This window comes from Vidua macroura, chromosome 19, assembly GCF_024509145.1.
Source record: "Vidua macroura isolate BioBank_ID:100142 chromosome 19, ASM2450914v1, whole genome shotgun sequence".
Taxonomy (NCBI): domain Eukaryota; kingdom Metazoa; phylum Chordata; class Aves; order Passeriformes; family Viduidae; genus Vidua; species Vidua macroura.
In genome coordinates this window covers 2,421,775-2,446,179 of record NC_071589.1, presented here as the reverse complement: position 1 = coordinate 2,446,179, position 24,405 = coordinate 2,421,775, and the positions used below count along the sequence as shown (strand labels likewise).

The 24,405-nt window shown below is 37.7% G+C and overlaps 1 protein-coding gene across 1 annotated transcript; it reads left to right on the top strand.

The window, feature by feature from the left end:
- The first annotated feature begins 3,258 nt into the window (after positions 1-3,258).
- GLP2R (glucagon like peptide 2 receptor) lies at positions 3,259-24,405 on the top strand. Its single transcript, XM_053994880.1, has 13 exons — positions 3,259-3,363; positions 9,165-9,258; positions 10,243-10,347; positions 12,216-12,341; positions 14,435-14,537; positions 15,106-15,262; positions 16,047-16,206; positions 16,336-16,396; positions 17,828-17,897; positions 18,348-18,436; positions 19,545-19,683; positions 23,582-23,623; positions 24,088-24,405. Exons 1-13 carry the CDS (start codon positions 3,259-3,261, stop codon positions 24,403-24,405), a joined length of 1,569 nt encoding a protein of 522 aa, XP_053850855.1.

The window sequence follows — 24,405 nt, the reverse complement described above, 5'->3', positions numbered from 1 at the left end:
CTCCCACAGCTGCACCAGCGATTATTCCAGAAACTCCCTTTTGCAAATTCGTGCATCTGCCTGATGGAACACCTGCCTGCCTTCACCATCCCATCCTTCATCCCTCCCACAAAATTGTGCTAGCTTAGGAGTTTAAGGCAGAGAGCAGAGATCTGGGCATGACCAGAAATCATGTGGCAGGGGAGATTAAGAATAAAGGACAGTGTTGCTTGGCAGCAATGTATTGTGAAAGAAGTATAAGGAATTGTGACAATAAATGATAATTTGCCCCATGAATCATACACAGAGCACAGAAGCATTGGAAGCACCCCACTGTGCAATCACTAAAATTTTATTTATACAAACAAAACATGCCTGTTTACCTTGATTGGAGTCACACTGATGGAATCCCTCTATTCCTTAGCTAAGGAATAAACAAAACCTCACAGTTCCAAATGCTCCTGTGACACTGAACACTTTAAATTGAACACAACTGTGGCTCTTGCTATAAAAAAAACTCGTAAGGAGCTAAAACTGGTTGGTCAGCTGCAGCATTTCACAGCATGCAGCACCAGAAGGGTGGCTGCCTATGTTCAGAGCTCCACCAGTGACAAATAAAAGTCATAAATTACCTGACTTTGCTCTTGATGGTTTCCTGGGCACTGTCCAGTCTGCCCCCATGAACACATTATAAAGGTTTTGCCCAAGAGAGGTGAAACATTAGAGAAAATGCTGAATTATTCTTATTTGATATGTGCATCTTCTCACTCTGTGAAACAGCATTTCTTTTTCCTTTATCTAGGAAACATTTCTCACCTTAGCATGTTATATATATTTTTTTTTTCCTGCCTGTTTGGTGATACAAGTAAGATATGCAAAGAACCTAAAGGAGCTGGGGTGTTAGAGTAATTCACTGCTTCATTTTACAACTGTAAAGGCAAGACATGTGCCTTGGGGGAGAATGGTTCCTCAGGACAGACACTGAAGTCACATACGTACCTTCTAATGAAAATAATTTGGATTTTCAAGACAACTCTCTACCCAAAGATGTCAGAGCTGGAGAAGCAGATGAGTCCCAGCATGAAACTCAAGGATAACAGCGTAAATGCCTGCTTTAGGTTGCTATGAAAAGCTCAGCTTAGAGAGTGCAAGACTAAGCAGGTCTGGTGTACAAAGGCAGAGCAAATCTCACAACCCAAAATCCAGATGTAGCTCCAGCCAGGAGTTATTTTTTTTTCCTAAACCTTTGTCTCGCTGCCTTTTCTCAAGGGTGTAGCACTTGTGAGAACAGGAGTGGGAGCAAGTGTGAGAGCAGGAGGGAGGAAGGGAGGGAAATCCTTCTAAGGATTAAACACTGATCTGTGTTTCTATTCCTGTGACTAATCTGCATATGGCTGTAATTAAATATATTTTGAGACCTGTGAAACCACTGATACCTTCTGGATGACAACTGCAGTCTGAGAGGTTTCACAGAGACAGTTTTTTGCTCATTCCCTAGCAATGCTGCTACCACAACTTTCAAATCAATTTTTCATGCAAGAATGGCTCTGTTTAATAGGAGAAATTTATTGGTAAGTTCTGTCTAAACTGTGAAAAAAGAAAGAAAATAACAGAGGGACAAATAGGTTTGCTGGACCTTCCTTCAAGCAAAGTTGTTACATGCAGTGATTTTTGCTGGAATAAAAAAAGAGAGGTGTGTGAACAGAATATATGCAGGTAACATATCCACCTGGCAGCTGAAGCTTTGAAGAAAACACTGAACATCACAAGAATTGTAGCAAAACTTAACAGCTGGAAGCATTTTTTTGGTTTTTTTTCACATTTAGATTCTCACTGATCCTGCACTGGCTGTGCATGTTTGACAAAATATGATCAAAAAGCAAAAAACCAACTTTTCCTGAGCTGTTTTTTGATAGAGAACCAGAGTCAGCAAGCTGCCTACACAAAGTTTTTCTGTGTTCTAAGGTGTCGTTTATTGGTTTCATGAGGTGCATATAAATATACATACATATATTAAAAATATATACATATATAGAAATATATATATATATGTGTGTATAAATATATATGTGTCCAAATATAAATATGTCTAAAATATAAATGTATAAATAAATACACACATATATATATATATAAATATACATATATCTATATATGTATAAATAGATATATGTGTTTTTGTGAAGCTGGATTGCATTATCTGTATAAATATATACATGTACATGTCTATATATATATAAATAAATATATATATATATCTATATGTATATAAATATATATAAATATATATCCATATATGTATAAATATATAAAATATAAATAAAAAATAGACATATATCTATCTATGTCTAAATATATAAAAAATATATTTATATATGTATAAATATTTATAAAATATATACAGATATCTATATATGTATAAATATATATAAATATATTAAAAATTTATAAATATACACATATATCTATATATGTATAAATAGATATGTGTGTTTTTGTGGAACTGGATTGCATTATCTGTATAAATACATAAATGTATATATACATATATATAAATATTTATTAAAACATATACATATATCTACACGTATAAATATATGTAAATATAAACATATTTCTATATATGTATAAATATATAAATATATAAAAATAAAAAATATATATCTATATATGTATATATATATCTCAATATATAAAATATATATGTATAAGTATTTATAAAATATATCTATATACGTATAAATATATATAAATATATAAATATATAAATATACATATATATCTCTATATGTATAAATAGATATGTGTTTTCTTGTGGAGATGGATTGCATTATCTGTATAAATATATACATATATGTATATAAATAAAATATATACATATATCTGTATATGTATAAATATATATGTGTTTTTGTGGAGCTGGATTGCATTCTGGAAAAATCACTGGCAGAATTCCTGTGGAGCTTCAAGGAACAGGATCAGCCCTTTGATGTTTTAATAGTTTTCTGCCTCCTTATTGGCTGATGGGGAAGCTACAGTAAGCAGAGTTGCTGTGAAGTTTAGACTAAGCTCTCTCTTCCTTTCATCAGAAAAACCAAAACGTAGTTGGAGTCTAGCAAAGCTAAACACTTCAGGAGACTTCCTCACTGGTTTGGAAAGAGCATTCATGGAACAGTGGCATTCATAAAAGAAGACACTTTTACTTCTATTACTTTTTCTTTATTAATATAATTGATCTTTAGAGTGAAATAGCAGCATATTGGGGAGGAATTTATTCGAATGGGCACGGTGACACTTTTTGCTCTCTATTCCAGCATGGGACTCTGGTCCAGGATAGCTCCAACATCTGCCAGCTCTATCGTGATGTTGTTTCTTGTCAAACAGGTAAGCTAATTCAATAATTAATAATGGACAGAATAAAAGTGAATTCCTAGCACGTAGCATTTTAACAAACAAAAAGGCATGTTTGTACCAAAGATCCTTCCGACATAACGATTTATTTTTATTGCTAATTAGTCATGAGAAATAAAGGCTGCAAAGTTATCGAGTTTTATATTAGAACTCTCTCTGACCAGGTCTTTCATTACCATTTTATCCTATTAATCCTCATTCATGCAGTGAATAAATCATGTTTACAACCCCTTTCATACCAGTATTGATCGGGATTGAATTATATTTGTTTTCCAGTTCTCCTACCAGATAAAAATACTGTTATGAATCACGTTTATTTTCTACTGTTTTTTCTCTGTTCTAAACCCAGCTTTGATTTGTTTCTGGCACTGACTTGTGAGCATTGAATCTCCAATTTTTGAAATCTGGCTGGTTTTGTTCTGCACCTCACCTTCATACAGAAAGTAAATAAATCTGTATGAGATTTCTGCCTTTATTTCTTTTACAGATCCACTAAACCATTTTATTTTTATTTTTTCCCCTAAATCTTTACAGAATTCTAAAAGCTTGCTTCTCTCTTACCTTATAAATTGGAAAGGGTTTAGGTATTTAATGAGAAAATATCTCAGTTTAATTCACTTCAAGGAAACTTTCTTGTAGGTGTTTAGTAATTCTTATTTATTTATTAATCTCAATCTTGATTTGAATAAATTTCTAAAATAATCACTGATATTTGGTAAATTTCAATTTTATCTGAATAAAATTCACACATCTATTTAGGGTACATTTCTTTGAAGTGTATGGGCATCAGGGCAACAAACTGAAAGCAAAAAGGTATTTCTATCCACTTAATCTCTATTTTCTTGGGTTTCTAAGAAAGTGGGTGTGCAGCTTTATGTGCTGTAGAGCCCATATCTGTGCTTCTAACATTTTTAAAAAGAAAAAATTACCAGGAGACATATATATATATATATATATATATATATATATATATATATATGAAAGAAAATATTCCTAATATTTTCATATAATTCAAATCTAGAGTTTCTCTGCGTAAAGCTTGTGTTTATAGAACTGAAACAACTCTCAGATTTGTGAGACACCTCGGCCAAAGCATTAGTTCCATCCATGCTAACAGAAAATCTCCCAACTACTTCTGTGAAATCAAAACTTTGCTAGACTAATCACAGTGAATTAATTTGTCATAGTGGTTCTTGCAAATTATTTAAAGAAATATGTGCTGCATTTCTTTATCTTCTGTTTCATAAGAAAGAAACATTTAAAGGAATAACAGCCATAAATCACTATATCTGTATTTTCTAGCAAAAACCTCTATAGATAGGAAAAATCCATCAGACTAAACCTGGATCAGGGCTGGAAGAATGAATAAATATTTTTCAGCTTTTATTTTTAGCTTATGCCCAAATTGAAGGGCCTTTATTCTGTCCATAAGAGCATAGCCTGAATAAACATAAATATTTCATTTCACTGCCAGCTTAGTATGAAAAATTTAAAGGGTGTAATTCTGACTTTACTGTGGTCAGTTATGAAAAACTTAAGTTCAAACTGGTCTGCATCCAAATATAATCCATTTCCTAAATGAAAGCTTCAGGCAGCATTTTCTTCTTCATCCAACAAATGTCTAAAGAGTGGTGTCTTCTTGGTGCAATGTCAGTAAATGGCCAGACACTTCCAGGGAATTCTGATTAAATTTCCTCATGGGTGAACTTCAGTGCAAGCAGGGGGGTCAGGCTGGCGGGCTGAGGCAGTTCCTTTTTTACCAAAAAAAAAAAAACTTCAGACAACCTGAAATGATGTCCAGTGTAGGGCAAAAGATCATGGACTTTCCAAGCTTCTGTCTTGAAGACTGGAGTTCAATTTTCCCCAGTCAGAAGTCCTGTTTCAAAGCAGTGGCCAAATGGCAACTGAAATGTAAAACAGACCAAAGGCTGCATGTTTAATTGGCAATTTCCCATGATCTCAACCAGGCATTGGCTGGTTGGGAAATTGCCCTGACAGTTTGTATTTCTACCATGGAGCTTGCACTGTACCTAGCCCAAAACTTAGAGCCTCACAGAACTCACAGAATTTGCAATCACACCCTGTATTGTGGCGTTTGAGGTGTTTGTTGGGTGTGTCAGGATAAGCCCAAGCCCCACAGCCCCTGGACCCCTGGCAGTGTCCCAGGCCAGGCTGGACAGGGCTTGGAGCACCCTGGGACAGGGGAAGCTGTCCCTGCCGTGGCAGGGGAGGTGGAACAAGATCTTCCTTGTCTCTGAGGTCCCTTCCAACCCAGACCAGTGTGTAATTCTGTTGTTCTGTGACTTGGCCTTCTGCAACGTGACAAAACCAGAAAAAGCCTCCACAAGTGCAGCAGTGATTTCTGTGCTCCTCACAAGGACCCAGCCTGGAGACCACCCTTGTCCTGACAGTGCCCCTCTTTGAAGAACCATGGACACACAGATGTCAGGACACAGGGACAAGCCTGCCTCTGACTTTTTGTTGACTCCTTTCCACTTAAACAGACCTAGAACATCAATTAACTCCAATTCACAAACTGCTGCCATTCAGGTCATCATGGTTTCCTGTTGAATATCTGGTTATTATTTCTTTGAAAACACAAACCTAAGGGGATTTCTTGGTCTTTTAGATCAACCATTAAGGAAACTTCGGGCTGCCACAGCTACACTGTGAAATGTTTCATTCTGATTAGTAATTTAAATTTATTAAATACGTCCTTCTAGCTATATTTAAAATTAATTTTTCAGGTTAGCTGACAGCTCTTAACTACTTTTTTTTTTTTTTTTTTTTTTTTTTTTTTTTTTTTTTTTTTTTTTTGTCAGCTGCAGCTCTGATTCTGTGTAGACTTGATTTTTTGCATCGGAAAGTTTTATGGTAGAAAACAAATTTATCTCACAAGTATTTCCTTCAATAGTGACCAAGTATTGGCTACGTGACCACCAAAACAAATGTATCTCACAAATATTTACACCAGTAGTGACCAGGTATTGGCTATATGACCACCAACAAATTTATCTCACAAATATTTATACCAATAGTGATCAGGTATTGTCTGTGTGACCAAAACAAATTTATCTCACAAATATTTACACCAACAGTGACCAGCTATTGGCCATGTGACCAAAACAAATTTATCTCACAAGTATTTATATCAATAGTGACCAGGCATTGGTTATATGACCACCAAGAAAAAAATTATCTCACAAGTATTTACATCAATAGTGGCCAGGTATTGTCTGTGTGACCAAAACAAATTTATTTCAAAAATATTTACATCAATAGTGATTAGGTATTGGCTATATGACCACCAAAACAAATTTATCTCACAAATATTTACACCAACAGTGACAAGGTATTGGCTATGTGACTTCCAAAACAAATTTATCTCACAAGAATTTACATGAATAATGACCAGGCATTGGCTATGTGATGAAAACAAATTTATCTCACAAATATTTACACCAACAGTGACCAGCTATTGGCTATATGACCACCAAGACAAATTTATCTCACAAATATTTACACCAACAGTGACCAGCTATTGGCTATGTGAAAAACAAATTTATCTCACAAGTCTTTACATCAACAGTGACCAGGCATTGTCTGTGTGACCAAAACAAATTTATCTCACAAGTCTTTACACCAAAAGTGACCAGGCATTGGCTATATGACCAAAACAAACTTATCTCACAAATATTTACACCAATAATGACCAAGTATTGCCTATGTGACCACCAAAGCAAATTTATCTCACAAGTATTTATCTCAATAGTGACCAGGTACTGGGTGTGTGTCGGTGCCTGCAGATTTGAGGAAATGGACAATTCCATCAGGACAATTCCATCAGGAAGTGATGTGGAACTGTCATTTAGGCCGAGCCTGCTCCTCACTCCTGTTGAGTGAACTTCCCCATGGCTGTGGGGAATCACTGAATTCCTCACTTCCAGGAACATTCCTCCTCTCCAGGAATGGAACCAAACCAGCTGCCAGTTGGCCACGGCGGGGTTTCCTTTGTGTTCCCTTGGCTGTTTAACGCATTTGTTTATCAGAACTGGAGTGTTCTCCCTCCAGCCAAGCAGTTCTGTCACAAATGCGTCATCTCCAAGTCTCTGCCTCTTCACATGGGGTTCACTGACCCACGAGTGCCTGAGGAATCTCCCCTGGCTCCCAGAATTTTGAGGCCTGCATGAGGGAAATGTCAAGATGCTTTTTTATTTTGGAAACATGCATTCCTTTCTCATGGCTGCTGTAAATATTTTCTCCTTATCTTGCAAGCCCATCCACAGAAGAATGATTATCGTTTTTCTGCTCCCTCAAGCTTAAAGTGGGTGTCTGGAAATTAGATGAGAGAGACTAAAAGCAGAGTATTGAGCAGGCAATGTTTTACACAGTGAAAATATGCATGAAATAGTGATCCTGCCTAACACCTACTTCACCAGAACACTGTTCTTGTTCTGAAAGTAAATAAATATGATTTTCTTCATTAAAATAAAAGCAAACCACAGGTTTAAAGGAACAAAGGTGAAGTTCACAGATGTATACTGTTCTGGTTATATACCTCAGCCCTTGGCACATCACTGTGCTCACACAACACCAGGACAACCACAAATGTGTTCAAGGCAGTTTCAAAGAAAGGGTGTAGTCCAGACAAAAAGAATTTGACTTTTCCTGGAGAACTGAAAGGCATCTTTTAGTAAAAAGATTATTTAGAAAACTTAAATATTTTGTTTGCTCTCTAAATTTTGCTCCTTAGAATTGGTAACATTTTCAACCAGTAATGAATTTTTCGTTTTTGGTGACTTGCAGTACCAGCAATCTTTGACTGCTCTGGCCTCTGAAAGCCCTGGTGTCAGGAGACCAGGGGGTTTATTGCACACAGGGTGCCTAGGATGGTGTCCTTTTCTATGGATAAATAATGATCAAGTCATTATTTATCCATGGATAAATAATGATCAAGTCATTATTTATCCATAGATACAGCACTGAGCTGTAAGAAGCATCTCCCATTATCCTTCCTAACCTGCTTTGCTCCCAAGAAGGCATTTCTTCACCCAAATCATCAAGTGCTTTTGCATTTAATTCTTCTGGTTTTAGCCATTGCTTTCCTAAACAGCAGTTATCAGCTGTGGCCCTCTTGAAGACCTCTGCAGCCAGATAAAAATGTGTCTGTCATTTTATTGTGTGGGAAATCTAGAGGGCAGAGACTCTTCTCACCTATGGAGACAAGAAGAAAGCAAAGCAGTGCCCTATTGAGGCAAAAAAGGGCAACACGGTGTAAATGGGCAAGTAAAACTAAAATTTACAGAAGTGTTCCTTAAAAAAGAAAAAAAACCCAAAAATTAAAAAGAGGAATAGAAAGATGTCTATGGCACAGTTGCAGTTGCTGGCAAAATAAGTGCTCTGTGAAATGCTGGGCAGGAGGACAGAATGCACCAGAGGAAAGGTGTTAGTAGCTAAATGGCATTGCTTATTCATTTATTCATTATTGTTTTATTCAATCTTTTTTTTTTTTTTTTCTGTACTACTCAACCAGGTACGCTTGATTGTCTTTAAATAGATTCTAAAAGCAAAAAGCCCTTTAGACTTTTTTTACCTACCATTCCTCCATTCTCCTCTCCTCTCCTCTCCTCTCCTCTCCTCTCCTCTCCTCTCCTCTCCTCTCCTCTCCTCATTTCTGTGCTCAGACCACAATTTCTTGTAATGGAAAGAAACTTGTCATTAAGGACTAAAAGGATCTAATTGATTTTTCTCCTGTACAGTATTTTCACTCCCAGGCCAAAGGTTCTCTGCTGGAAAAAACCACTACTGGATGGAACAAATACAAACAGGAATGCTTGAAAATGCTGCAGGAATCATCTGTAGATAGTGGTAAGGAATTAAGCAATGAAGAAATTTATCAAGACTGACAAATATGCAAATATTGTCTCATTGTATGTTTGTTCCTACGTTCTAAATATAGAACAATTCACCTGACACAAATACTAGCCTAAAGTCCCTTGTTTATTTTCCTTTCTCTGTGGTCATACAATCATATAATCACAGAATCACAGATTACCCTGAGCTGGAAGGACCCACAGGGGTCACCCAGTGCAGCCCCTGGCCCTGCACAGACCCCCCAACAGCCCCACCTGGGCATCCCTGGCAGCCTCGGGGCCGTGCCCATTCCCTGGGGAGCCTGGGCAGTGCCAGCACCCTCTGGGGGAAGAACCTTTCCCTAAATCCAGCCCAAACCTCCCCTGGCCCAGCTCCAGCCGTTCCCTGGGTTCTGTCACTGCCACAGAGCAGAGATCAGAGCTGTCCCTCAAAAGGAATCTGCAGACCCTGGAGAGGTCTGACCTCAGCTTCCTCGTGATTTTAAGCAATAAACTGATCTCATACACTGTTGCATCGCTCTGGGGAATGGGTTTCCCCCCACCAGAGACCCCTGTAGCTGTAACCATGTTAGTCCAACCCTTCCTTCCTTTATGGATCCAATTGGCTGGGAGCCAATTATCTCTTCCTGAACAGGAGCCTCGATAATGCCCTGTTCCTTCCTTGTTCTCGCTCTTTCCCTCTTCCTCCCCTGGAAACCTCCAGGAATAAACGTCTTGGAGCACACTGGGGGTTAGACCCTCTTTTGGAATCTTTTGCCTTATCCCTGAAATATTTCCCCCAAAGCTCTCTCAGATCTGGGCTAGCCTTGTAACTCCAGGGGGCTGCGGGGGAAAATATTTCAATACACAACATTCATCTGCGATATCTTGTTACTCTGGAGCAGCTCACAGGTTCCCTGCAACAGTACAGAGGGGTTTCCATGATTGTCCATTGTCTGCACAACCATTTGTAAAACCTTTTCTTTGCTTCTCTCCCCAGGAGTACATTGCAATGGGACATTTGATCAATTTGTTTGCTGGCCTTACTCACCCCCGGGAAATGTCTCTGTTCCTTGTCCTTCATATTTGCCATGGCTGGAAAATGGTAATGTCAAAGTGGTAATGTCAAAGTGGTAACTTCTCTTGGAGTCTGTGCCAGGAATTCAGCCAAAGGACACGTGGTGCGTGTCTCTCTTGCCCCAGTGCCCTCTGCAGTGGAGTCTCACCTCTTTCTACCACTTCTGAACTGAGGCACAAAATCATTTTCGATGTTTATTTGCTCTTTTTCTCCATCTGTGCTTGCCACAGCTCTGTATTGTCAGCTGTAGAGCAGCATTTGCAAGGTCATGTAAACACGTGTAGTGGTTTTGGGCTGTCAATTTGAGATTTTTTGGTTAACGTGCAAATTAGTGGGGTGGGTTTAGTGCTGGTCAATTATTAGTGCACTTGCTAGAATGTAATACTTATTACATTAATACATATTACTTATATGTCATTACATTCTACTAGAATCTAATACTTATCTATTTGTTGATGTGAGGTAGGAATAGGAGAAAGGTAAAGTAGATTTAAAACTTTAAAAAGGTATAGAGAAAAATTTATTAATAGTAGCTAAAAGAGTAGTAAGTATTAGAATAAAATTTTTAGGATACTTTTCTTTTTTTACAATTTTTTAAAATTATAATTTAAAGAAAACTTTAATGATAATGTAAAGAAAAAACCTTAAAACCACTACACCATACTGCCAGGGTGTTATTCAAAGTAACAGATTCAGGGTTCAGTTTCTGAGGCCTTTCATTTAAGGGAGACTACTACCAGCTGCTTATCCCAGCTTTCTCCACCCCAAACCACACATGGTTTGGTCCTTAATATAAATAATAATAATAATAATAATAATAATAATAATAATAATAATAATAATTGTATAATTATAATATGTTTTAATTATATATAATAGCTATTATATATAATATATATGGGATATGTTTTAAATATATTATATCTATTAAATATCTTATATAATAATATATTTACTATAAATAATAATATCCTTTTTTATACATATAAGCATTAAGACACCAAGTTCCTATCTAATCTCCCACATTGCTTCTGCCAACCATTTAGGACAAACCCAGCTCTTCCTAATAAACAAAAGCATCTTGCCTCCATGGAATGTCTGAATTTCTACCAAAGGAAGATTTCTGATCACATTTCATGGATGGTTTAAGGTTTTTTTCCAGTGTCCAGTATTTATACTGATGGAGCTCCTGCTCCATCACAACAAACTGTGCTCCCAAAGCAATTCTCTGAGCTGAGGAAAACAAAATATTCTGGTTGTTGCTATCACCCTTAAACACTTTCAACTCAAAAATGTCAGAAAAAGCTCAGGTCTGATTAGGAATAAACGGCTGGCAGCTGTTAGGGACAGCATCAAACAAACATCATCCAGGGTCCCCACACCACTCCTCTGATGCTGTGGGCAAATTCCTAATTAGTACAAATTGGGACAATGCAGTGGAAACCAAGAAAACTTCATCAGTTCACCCCACCTGCTGAAGGTGCACAGAAATGAAATATCAGCCTGCAACATCAGGTGTTACAAAGATCATTCCCTAATCAAATCCTTGTGTAGTTTTGACTGCACAACCTGGTCAGTGAATTACCCATTCACGAGCTTAATGAGGAAAAATGAATGAAGGGAGATGTAGGCTTCTCTTTTGGATGTACTGTGTGGGTCTTCTTGTAAAAACCAGGTACATTGTGGGAATTTATTTCTGCTGGATTACATTCCTACTTTGTCCCATGTGACTGTAAAAAAAATATATTGACAAAGACAAAAGAAAAATGGGTTTTATTCTTGTTTTTGAGTATGGGTGGTGTAGAGGCTATTGTGGAGGTGGAAATCTTTCAAACGTGTATGAAAAATGAAATCTCTATTTTGACCTTTCAAACTAAAACTCTGTTTACTTTCAGGAAGTGTAGGACATGTATACAGAATCTGCTTGGATGAAGGGATTTGGCAAACAAAGGAAAATTCCACAGACATTTGGAGGGATAGTTCAGAATGTTCTGAGAAAAATCATTTCCAAAAAAAAGTAAGTATGTTTTATATTATGGTTGAAAACTTTAATCTTCTTAATCCTTTCTTGAGTAACTGACAAAACATTTCCATTTAATACCTGCAAAGAATCTTCAGATTTCATTTCAATTACCAAATAGAAAGCTGTTATTTTATTTATAAGAAGCAGAAAAGAAAATATTAAAGAAAGGGATTCCTGCTTTACATGCCACAAGTTATTTTCTGTTCAGAGTCCAGTGTTCACATGTGCTGATTTTCTCCTAATAAAATAGAAAAACACTGCAACTTGTCAAGCAAGTAAACATCCCAAATCGCATTGGTCTGTGAAAGTCAGACAACTTCTGAGCCTTTCAGCATTTAATGAGCTGTTAATTGGTTATTTCAAAGTTAGCTGGTCAGAGACTGGAGGATTCACCCTTATCTAATGCCATCCTTCCTGTATTCCTCATATTGCATCAGGCCAGGGGCTGGACTTTATCAGCCAAACTTCTTTTGCCATGGAATTCAGAATTAGGTCTCTTTGGTAAGCACTATCACCAGTATTTTTTATTTTTTAATACTGACAGGGCGTTGTTTCTCACTTTATCAAGTAACACTGCTTTACTGATTGGTTATGAAACATTATTAGTTTAGTATCTCTGTGTATTACTATGTTTTTTACTTATATGGTGAATACATGAATTTCCAAACTTTCAGTTTATTTATGCAAATATAATAAATATTCAGAAGTGCTGAGTCTTTTCCAAGGTTTGTTGACCATTCTGGATAGCATATTTGTTTCTGCAAGACATATTATTTCATTTTGTGTGACAGCAGACAATTTCTTTGAAAGCTTTAACCAGCTTTCCTACCAACACTAAATGTGGGCTTGTTTTGTTTTATTTAATTGAATAAATTATATTCAATTTGTTTTGTTTTATTTATTTGAATAATATGGGCAATTTGTTTGTTTTATTTAACTGAAACCCCCCCAGCTGTTGGAAATAACCCAGAGCCAGTATCTTCACACATCAGAGGAATCAGCTTGGTTTACCATGTGCTTTGGTATTGCAAAATTGAAATAGCCAAGATGATACCTGGAGATTTCTGCAAGGTTTTTACCTGCTGGAGTGTTTCCATGGATCAGAGTGACCAACAGCTGGGAATTTCCTGCACCCACACTGCTTTCCCTGAGCACTTCCTCCCCCTAAAAGAGAGGCATGGCTCACTAGCATGAAATTATTAGAGAAAACTGCTGGCAGGAAGACACTGCTGGCCAAAGTCCCTGGTGCTGAGTAGCAGAACAAGAAAAACAGCAAAATCAATGAGGAAAAGGCACAGGTTCCAAGAAATATATTAAAAAAATACACATATCCTGTATCTCATTGCCTCTTCAGAGATGCTTTTCCTGGGCTAGAAGTTGCAGCAGCTAGAATGGAAAAAAAAAAAAAAAAAAAAAAAAAGAAAAAAAAACCAAACCAAAACAAAAACTTAGGAAAAATAAATGTTAAATTAGGGAAATTGAAAGGAAATTTGTGCAGGGCCAGGAGCTGGACTTCAACAATCCTGGTGGGTACCTTTCAACTCAGGATGTCCCTTGATAATCTATGCAAGTGTGAGTAGTTCTCTTCCTCCTCTGAGGTCTTAATTGTCATTCAAAGACATTCAAGACAGCTCTAATTTATTAATTATTTTTTTTTCCTTTGAACTCAAGATGGAAGTCAGCCTGTTTCAATAGCTCTAGACAGAGCTGGCTCCCAAAATTGTGCAGGTACAGCTGGTTGGTGACCGTGTGTCCAGGCCACACACACTTGGTGTGCAGGTTCAGTGAGCTGATCTCTGCAGCTGCTCACCCACCAGGATCCCCTTGGTGCACACTACATGATTTGTGACTTGGGCTAAAAATGGTGATTGGGCAGGAGAAATCTGGGAATAGTCTGGGAGTGCCTTTGGATTTAAAAAGGAACTCAGGGTGCAAGAATCTGTGTCACACACGGATTTCAAAAGGCCGTGCAGAGAGCAGGGAGCAGAATCCTGCCCTGGCTCCTTGCAAGTGATCCCCAAAGTTTCTGAGCTGTGTTTCTGCTCTGTCCCCTTGCCTACAAAACACATTTTTCTTTTTGTTCCCAGGAAGAAGAACATAAACTGCTCACCACATTACAGCTGTTGTACACGATAGGATATTACTTTTCTCTCGTCTCACTGGTCCTAGCTCTGCTTATACTTTCTTTACTCAGGTTAGTAAAAATTTGCGTGCATTTTAAACATACAGAGCTCTCTACTCATACTCTCCTTGTTATGAAATTGAAGTTCTCATTTAGTTTCCAGTGTTCCAGTAGCTGAAGGGGCTACAGAAAAGCTGGGGATGAGCTTTGGAAAAGGGCATGGAGTGATAGGACAAGGGGGAATGGCTTTAAGATGAAGATGATAGATTTAGGTGTTAGGTGGAAATTCTTTACTGTGAGGCCCTGGCATAGGTCATCCAGAGAAACTGCCCCATTCCTGGAAGATTTTAAGGCCTTTTTAAGCAACCTGATCTAGAGGAAAGTGTCCTTGCCTATGGCAGGGAGGATAGAATCAGATGGGTCTTAAAATCCTTTCCATCCCAACCATTCTGTTGATCCCATGTAAATAACTTGTATTTTTCCAAGGAGCAATACAAATGCAATTTCTAAGCAGAACGCATTGATGGCAACAATGTGAATAAAACAGTTGTTTTGCTGGGTTTTTGTTGGCTTTTAAAATTTTTATTTCTGCAAATTAGATATATTCTGGAGGGTTCATACATTATTTTTTCTCCCACAGAAAACTTCACTGCACGAGAAACTACATCCATATGAATTTATTTGCTTCCTTTATCTTGCGTGCTGCAGCAGTTCTGATAAAAGACTCTGTGTACTACAATATTTATTCAAAAAGACCAAATGATGAAAGTGGATGGATATTATACCTCAGTCCAGAGGTAATGTGTGAATTCATAGCTAATAATAAATGTGTGCTCCCAGTGCTCATAACAGTTACAGTTTTTGGAAGTTTGCCCTACAGCAGCAGCTGTTGAGGTGTTTGTAAGCTGAGCTTTGGATGCTGGAATTTGGTTGATAAAAGTTGGGGTAATCAAGATGAAATCCTGATTGTAAGAGATTTCTTTTAAATGAGCTGGAAGAACAAATTAATTGATTGTAGTATTTAGAAACAGCCACTTAAGCAAAGCAACTCACACCTTGTAGTAGCCTTGAGAAAGAAATCTCTGTGTTTATCTGGCATATTATATAGATTACATATATCTATATCTATATCTATATAATATATATAATATATATTATAATATATTATACATACATTATATACACAATATAATTATATAAAAGATATATTATATTATATATATAATATAATATATAATATATATTATATATTATTATATAAAAGATATATTATAATTATAATAAATATATATTTCTAATAATTATATAATAGCTATATATTGTATATACATTATATAGTTTTTATATATAAAATATATATTTATAAATAATATATTATTTATAAATATATATTTTTAATACATAAAAACTATATAATGTCTATATATGTATGTTGTTGTAGGACTAGAGCTTGTCCATATCAACAAGGAAAATTATCTGCAAGATAATTAAAGAGAACTATTATTTTAACAGCTCATCAGTAAAAACCCTCACATGCAGATCATGACATCTATATTCACTCCTGGTCTTTCATTCCTACAGATTGTAATCATTTGCAGGACTGCCCAGTTTTTCATGCATTACTTTGTTGGGGCAAATTACTTCTGGCTGTTAGTGGAAGGGATTTATCTGCATACATTGTTGATAACTGTGGTGCTCTCTGAAAGAAGACTGCTGCAGTCATACATCGTGATAGGATGGGGTAAGTCCAGAACTGTTTCCAACACTGATTATCTGGTGCTTTGCTGAGTCACTGGAGGATATTTTGTAAAGGAAAAAAAAAATCTACTTCTACAAGCTTGGCTGGAATAGATTCTTCTTTTCCTTTCAGTTGTTCCAATCCTGTTTGTGGGCCCATGGGGAATAAGCAGATCCAGACTGGAGAACACTGGGTAGGTTATTAAATAAAATGTTCTTTGGAATCCTGGCTTTGTTTGCTTGGCTGAAAGCCCTTGGCAGTTCTTGCCACAAGAACTGACCAGCAAATTATCAGATTATACAGCACCTATGGATACTTGTTACGTTTTCAAGGCTCCCTTTAGTACTTTTACATTAAAAAAAAAAAAACTTCTGGGAAATCTCAAATTTACTTATGCATTTAGCAAGGAGTAGAATGAACTTTCACTGTTCCTGAAATGTTCATCCATTTACATGAAGCAATTGGGTATTTTACCTCAGTCCAGAGGTAATGTGTGAATTCATAGCTGATAATAAATGTGTGCTTCCAGTGCTCATAACAGTTACAGTTTTTGGAAGTTTGCCCTACAGCAGCAGCTGTTGAGGTGTTTGTAAGCTGAGCTTTGGATGCTGGAATTTGGTTGATAAAAGTTGGGGTAATTAAGATGAAGTCCTGATTGTAAGAGATTTCTTTTAAATGAGCTGGAAGAACAAATTAATTGACTGTAGTATTTAGAAACAGCCACTTAAGCAGAACAACTCACACCTTGTAGCCTTACTAACCTGTCAGCAAGAAGAGGAGACCAGTCCTTTCCTTGGAGACCACCTACACTTTGAGTTTATTTCATATTCATTGCCACTTTTTAAAGAGAAAATGGAAATTGTAATGGAGGCTCATGATAAAACCTGACAGTGACTGAGAGCTGATATTTGTGAGGGCATCAGGGACAGTAACATGCACCAGCAAGCACCAGTTCCTGGTCTTCAGTGATGCTCTTGGTGACATCACATAAACCTTGTGCTTTATGTATGGAATCTTTTGTTCTTCTCTTATTTCTCGTGGTTTCTAGAGAATTTTATTTGCAACGCCAACATGGATAACAAGCAGCATCCAGACCATAATTATGGTCTTACAGAGTCAGATGTCAGATAAATTCTAAATGACAAGCCAAGATCCTACAGAACCTCAGGCTAATTAGCAAGAAGAAATAGGACAAATTAGAAGGTTAAAGCAGGAGAAAAAGAGACCTCTTCAGGGAAACTGTATGCATATTTTTTAGCAGATCAAGAAGCATGGTGACAATTCCCAGTGTATTCATTTCCAGTCTCCATTTTCAGACAGATAATTTAAGTAGGCTTTATTCATTATGAGGGTTTGGTGTCATGTTTTGTGGATTCAAAGACTGAGTTTGCCAGATAGTTCAGAAGTTTATGGTCCAGGAAAACCTGTATCAACATTCACGTGGAAAGATCTTCAGAGCTGTTGGTGAAACTCTTCCTAGCTTTATTCAATTTCTTTTGGGGGCCGCCTGAAGAAGTTGAACTTCACCAAGTTCCTTTTGAAATAAATAGATAAGTTATGTGAGCACTCTAACTTTCTTTTTTTTTCTCCTATGAAAATAATTATACTTTAAATTATTCTCCAGGTGCTGGGGAACAAATGAACACATGGGGATCTGGTGGATCATCCGAGGACCAATGTTGTTTTCCATTGCAGTAAGAATTATATAACCTGAATTATTTTTCCCTCCCTGGTCTTTGTAATTAGTGCCATTTTTGTCCTTCAAAATTTTGGAACAAATAAGATACAGTTTCCTACCACAGAAATACCAAGGGAGACATAAAGTGACAGAAGGGATAAAGTTTTGTTCAAAAAAAAGAGGAAGCAGGGTTCTGTGTTAAAAAGAAAATGAAATGTGATTTTGTAGTGGAAGACCATGTATCAAATGATATGTCAGGCTGAAAAAGGCAATGCTAAGTTACTCAATTTTGCATATTTAGTATGTGACAATAACCTGCTTGTATTCCAATCTCATCCCAGCTGCATTCCAGTTATTTAGTGGCAAGTTTTGCAAGTGTTTAATATCAATTACACATTTATTTAGTAGTTAGCTGATGAGTGTAATAACTTTTGCTGTAAGTAAACCATATGTGTTTTCCTTCGAGGTTAACTTTGGCATCTTCTTAAAAATTCTCAGAATGCTGATTTCCAAACTAAAAGCTCAGCAAATGACCTTCCATGACTACAAATACAGGTTTGTAACAAATGACACACAAGTCCTGATAGCTTTTTTCTTGAGTTAAGTCTTATGAGCTCTTAGAGAATTTATCACACTTGAGATAGCTCAGCTACTTCAAATGGTATCAAATTAGTAGGATGTTTTTTTGAGGTAGTGTTGGAAACAGAAAAAGTTTAATAAAAGGCAAAATAACAAAGCTTTTTTTAGAGAAGAACTGAGCTGGGGGTAAGAAGTTTTTGTTAAAACACCCAACAAAAGTGATTATTTCTTTTGTTCTCTTTTTTTGCTAGTGAATTACTTAGGTGGGATTTTTTTGGCCTCTGTCTAATTGGGTAGCTCTAGGTCTGAGGTGAAGTTTTAAAGGTCTTATGAGATGTCTTTTTACGAAATTGAGGAGAGAAACTTTTGGGCTTTTTGTTTTTTTAAGTAGACAAAGAATGATTTGGTCACTTTGTTAACAGAGGGTACATTCCTACAAAGTCCTGGCCCCTATTTAAACATTTTGTCACATCAAAAACTTGTCAGTTTCCCCTAAAGATGTACTCACCAGCGCCAGGTGTAATATATATCCAGAGCATGGGAAATAGCTATATTCTGAATAGATATTCAGATATCTATATTATATCTGAATCTATATTCTGAGTAGATATTCAGAACAGGAAAGCAGGCTCCACAGCCATTTCCATATCTGGGAGGCAAAGGCAGCTCAGCAGCTGTGTGCTGAGATTTGGGGGCATTTTCACAAAGGTTTTCAGTGCACTGAGATCTCTGCTCTCAGGTGTCTCCTCTCACACCTGTGGCCTCTGCTGCTGTGACACATCTTTGTCACCAAAACTCAGAAGAAAAGGAAAAACCCTCTAGCACTATGTTTGTGGCCTGATAGAGAATCAGAATTACTTTATTCTGGTCAGGATGTGCCATAGAAAATATTTCATTTACACAAGCCTTTTAACTAGACTTTCCACAGATTTATGCATACATTATTCTCAAAATCACAAAACTGCTACTACCATTCCAAAGTCAGAATATTGAGGGCATGTTTTTGGAATAATTTCTTTGAGCTTTTGATTTTTGTCACCAAGGATGTTTAAAAAATACAATTATGCAACATTTTCTTTTTAAGATTGGCAAGATCTACACTTGTGCTGATTCCATTGTTGGGGATCCACGAATTTGTGTTTACCTTCATCACTGATGAACAGGTGGAAGGACTTTCAAGACATATAAGACTTTTCATTCAGCTGACAATGAGCTCATTTCATGTAAGTACTGTTTTGCAAATATTGTTTTTAGGGTTCATGGATCCATGTGCATTTACTGCTCACCACAATTATAGTGAATTCTGATTTAATATTATATCCCAACCTGCAATGTCTCTAAATACACCGTTGCAGTAACAAGATAAAACACTCATAAATAAATATGATATTCCCAAACACCAAAAAAAGGAGTCTGACATTTTCAGAAAAAAAGGTGTCCTCTGGTAATAGGTAACAGCTCATCACAGACCTCTGCGAACAGGATTAAAATGGTCCATTTAAAACACTCCCAGCCAAAATCATAACCTTAAGAATGTCTGCCTCATCTGAGGTTTGGGCTCCATTTTCCTAAAGGATGTTTGTTCACCTTACCTGCAAAGTGACACTCCCAGGTGCACACTCACAAAAGTGCTGTACACCTGCATCAAGTTTTAGTTAGTTGTAGGAGAAAATTTGTCAGAGCCCTCACATGATGGAACAGAAAAACAGACCAACATCTGCAGGTGGAAAAGAAGTTTCTCACCCACACAGGCAGGAGTGTTTCACAGGTGTTCAGGCTCCTTAGTTTGGTGTGAGGAGGAGGAAGCTGAGGTGAGGAAGGGAGTGTGGCTGTGGATGTCAGCTGCAGGACTCGGGGGGTGAAGGAGGCACACCCCAATCCAACAGCCAAATTCCAGGGAGAGCTGTTACTGGAGCTCAGGGGTGATTCTCAGATGGCCACTCGTGCACAGGCTGTGCCTCCCTGTAAGCATCTGCTCTCCAGTTTGCCAAGCCAGAGCACTGGACACTGGCACAAAACATTGCTGTCTGCCTGTCTTGAGTGCTGCAGCCCTGCTAAGTAATTAATTTCTGAGAGTACTAATGAACCTGCCAAGCAAAGTTGTCCTTTCCCCACATCTTCCTGCCTTGATCTTCCTGGGGCGCCGGAACAGCAATTTCCAGATCTTTATTTGCTGCAAAGCCCGGTGATCTCCCTGGCTCCGGTGGCTGCTCCTCAGTAATTCACTGCTCTGACACTGCTGCCCTCTCCTGCAGCCTGAGGCCATCTGAGCTGCACTTTTCCCACAATTTATGATAATCCTGGTTTTTACCTTTGCATAGATGCACCTGTGCTCTGGTGTATGTATGCATCAGTGTTTTGGCACTGTTATTGAGGCTACACTTTAAAATTTCCACCACAGCTTGAGGGGAAAAATGTCCTGAGTGACAGCAGAGAATTCCTGGAGAGCCACAACCCCAAAGAGCCTGCTGACATGGTGTTCACAAAATCCCAGAGTTATTTGGCTTGGAAGGGACTTTAATGTTGGAATATAAGTCCCCTAGTCAGAAATATCCTTACTTGGAGAGGTTGCAGTGCCTAGATGTTATTTTAAAAGTGCAGAATCATTTTAAGTGAAGTTTTTATTTACTGGCTTGTACAAAGAAATCTGATATATAAACTAGCTTACTCATCCTTGCTAAAGAACACAAACTTCATTCCTTTTAGAGAAACATGCATGAGCTTGGCAGCATGTCATGCTTTAGAAGCAAAGCTCCATTAAAAAATACCCAGAGATCTTAACCAATGTTTATTGCGGATTCTCTTTTTTAGCTGCAGCATTATTTATGAAAGGATTAGCCAAAAAGCACATAAACTGTACCCAATTACATTTGTTTAGTCTGTAAATCTTCTCAGTAGTTTAAAAAGGCAGTTAAACTGTTTTGTTAAAGAAAAACAATTATCCCTGGGATCTCAGCTGAAGGTTTAACTCAAACATTTTCAAGGAGCACAAAATTAAATTCTAAATAGGAGTTCTGTTGTAGGTAGGATGCTGCTTTGCTTTAGGAAATGGGGCAATCCAAACATCTTGGCTCCCTTGTGCATGGAAATTGTTACCCTGGAAAAAACACTGGTTTCTGGTGGAGAGAACAGTTATTTGATGAGTAATTTATCACATTGCAATTGTCATTAGAACTGAAGAACAACTTTGAGGCTTAGGTGTGCATCTGTCCTTTCCTATTGGTGTCTCTGCTAATGAACATTTCTTCTGATTTTCTGATTCTCCCTTTTCACTCACACTGGGATAATTCTGAAAATGTGTGTTTGAGAAGTCACAACACACTGGGAAGCTTTCTAAGTGTGAAAATCAATTTACTGGGAGAAAAATGAGTAAGCATTAAAGAAAGCAGGATATGAAGCGAACATCAAATATAAATAATCAGCAAAGTTTTCCACCTTCTGGTGGGATTTTGCAGTGCTTGTCACTGCCTGCTCTGACCCTGCAGCAGCAGTGAAGGAGATCCCCAGAGGTATTTCCAAACTGAAATCAGCCCAGGGAAGCTCACAGGCAGCTCCTGATCTGCTGAGCCTCTGCCTTTCTCACAGTGCCTATCACCAGGCTTAGCAGGCTCAGGAGTGGAATTTAAATCCTCTTTCTGCTTGTGGTGCCTGTGAGGCCAAATTTGGAGCTCATACCCATAACAAAAAGGCCCCCAGACCATCCAGCAGAGTCAGGAGCTTTGTACCCCCCCAAAAAAGAGAATTGCCTCCATGAGCAGGAGAAGTGCTGCATTAAAAGTTGCTTTTTAAGCTAGTAAATTTGTATTTAATATAATATATTTAAATATTTAAAATATTAGATGAACTACATTATATATTTGATATATATATCACATAAATATCACCTATTAATATCCCCTATTATTAACTCTATAATCACCTATTATCATTAATATTGCCTATTAACGAATATCACCTATTATTATCACCTATTAATATCACCTATTATTAACTCTAATTAACTATATCCTCCTACCATAACCCAGGTGGAGCATGAAAAATGATAGAAATAAAATACATGGAGAAAGCAATTCTGTTTGCTATTTCTCCTGTCCCCATTTCCACTGCACATATGCTTAAGGAATTAATGACTCTAAATAATTCAGGGCTGCTAGAAAATTAACAGCAGGCTCAGAATGCTATTGGTTAATTCTGGGTTTAATGAAAAATGTTGAAGCTTCTGTGGATGTGGATTTCTTTTTAAACTTTTGTCTGAGCAAAGCAGAAAAAATTCTGGAAAAATACGAGTGTGGGAACAATCAAATGCTGTCAACTGAATTGCACCTTTGTAGCTGTGATATAAATATTGCCTTGGGACTCAGAGTATTTATTCTCTTAATCAGAACTTGTGTCACAGATGCCTTTAGATACACCAAAAAAGGGCATTTCCTGAAGCAGTGGGAATAAATCTGCATGTCTGTGGGGCTGAGATGCAGCCTGTAAGCTGCTTTAGCCTGAGATCAAACCCAGACAGAGAGAGGCAAATGGAAATAATAATTTTGGGTTGGTTTAAAACAAGTTGTATCTGTAGGATTTTTTAAGGGGTTTATCTGAATCAATTTCAAAGGAAAAACAGCAAATGGCCATAACACTCAATACAGCTGAACTTTGAACTAACACTAATCATTTAATATAGAAATCATTTGTAAAAAGAGCCCAGATGAGCTCTCAGTAGAATCATTCACAAACCCAAACAAGCATATAGATAATATGAGAAACCAATCTGCATTTTTTTTTATTTTACCGCATGTGGAAATAGCAGCAGTTGTGGTATAACACAATAGTTTGGAAACCACTTTATCTTCATTTTGAAGATAAAATGAAGATAAAGAAGATTAAACTGGGTTTTATAATGTGTTCTTCAGCATCTGCACAAAATGTGCCCTGCACTTGCCAAGGAACTGCCCAAAAACAAGTGACTGGGTACTTCATTAATTAATAAATGCAGGCAACTACTTTCCTTTTTGAACATTAAGGAATAGTGTTTATATTTATGGTTTTAACACTAATGTCACACGAAGCCCTAATTTAAAGGTATTTCCTGCACGCTGACTTTTTCCTCTCACTGCCTTTCTCTTACAGGGATTTTTGGTAGCAGTTCTCTATTGCTTTGCTAACGGAGAGGTAAGACACAATGCTGCGAGAGAAGTTCTTAGTTCATTAGTAAAGTGTATTAATGACACCAAGAAGGATGAACACCCTGACCAGATAAATGCTTTAACAAAACAAACCAGCTACACCAGCACAACACTTGGGTGAAGCTGCGTGGTTCTCCTTTCCACAGCCTTCCCTCCTCCTCCTCCTCCTCACTGCAGCAGACTGTGAACAGGGGAGTTCCTTGAGCTCTCACACACGTCACATCTGCAGAGGAAAAACTTTCCTAAGTCAGGCTGAAGAGGCTGGACTCTTCAGATTGATTTAGCAAACGAATCTGTTCCCACCCTACAAGCACCAGGTGCAAGGTGACCCCCAAAGGGGCAGGAAGCTCAGCACTTGGCAGTTCCTCTCACTTTACACCTGGTATTTGTGTCAGTGAACTCCAGGGTGCTCACATGCCATTAGCAATGACTGTGTTCTCCTCCCCTCAGGTGAAAGCAGAGCTGCAGAAGCAGTGGTCCCGTTTTCTGCTGGCAGATCCCTTCGGCTGCAAGCTCTGCTTTCTAGGGGAAAACATCAAATACCTCAGGAAGTGTTCGCAGAAACGGAAAAAACAGCACCTCGGCAGCAGGCACCACTTCTGCCTGGAGGTGAGCAAGCCCTGGGACCTGCAGCTGCAGAAGGTGCTGGGGAGGCAGAGGACAGAGGCCAAGGCAGGCCCTCCACAGATGAGCATGTCCGACAGCAGCGAGGGAGAGGTCACCACCGGAGAGACCACCGAGGAAGTCTTCGAGGAAAGCGAAATTTAG

Bases quoted from the DNA above. Each gene is read 5' to 3' on its own strand.
- GLP2R (XM_053994880.1), top strand. From the start codon at position 3,259: ATGGGCACGGTGACACTTTTTGCTCTCTATTCCAGCATGGGACTCTGG. The intron at 14,538-15,105 runs GTTAGTAAAAAT...TTTCTCCCACAG, and splicing joins CTTATACTTTCTTTACTCAG to AAAACTTCACTGCACGAGAA. The intron at 18,437-19,544 runs GTTTGTAACAAA...TTTCTTTTTAAG, and splicing joins TTCCATGACTACAAATACAG to ATTGGCAAGATCTACACTTG.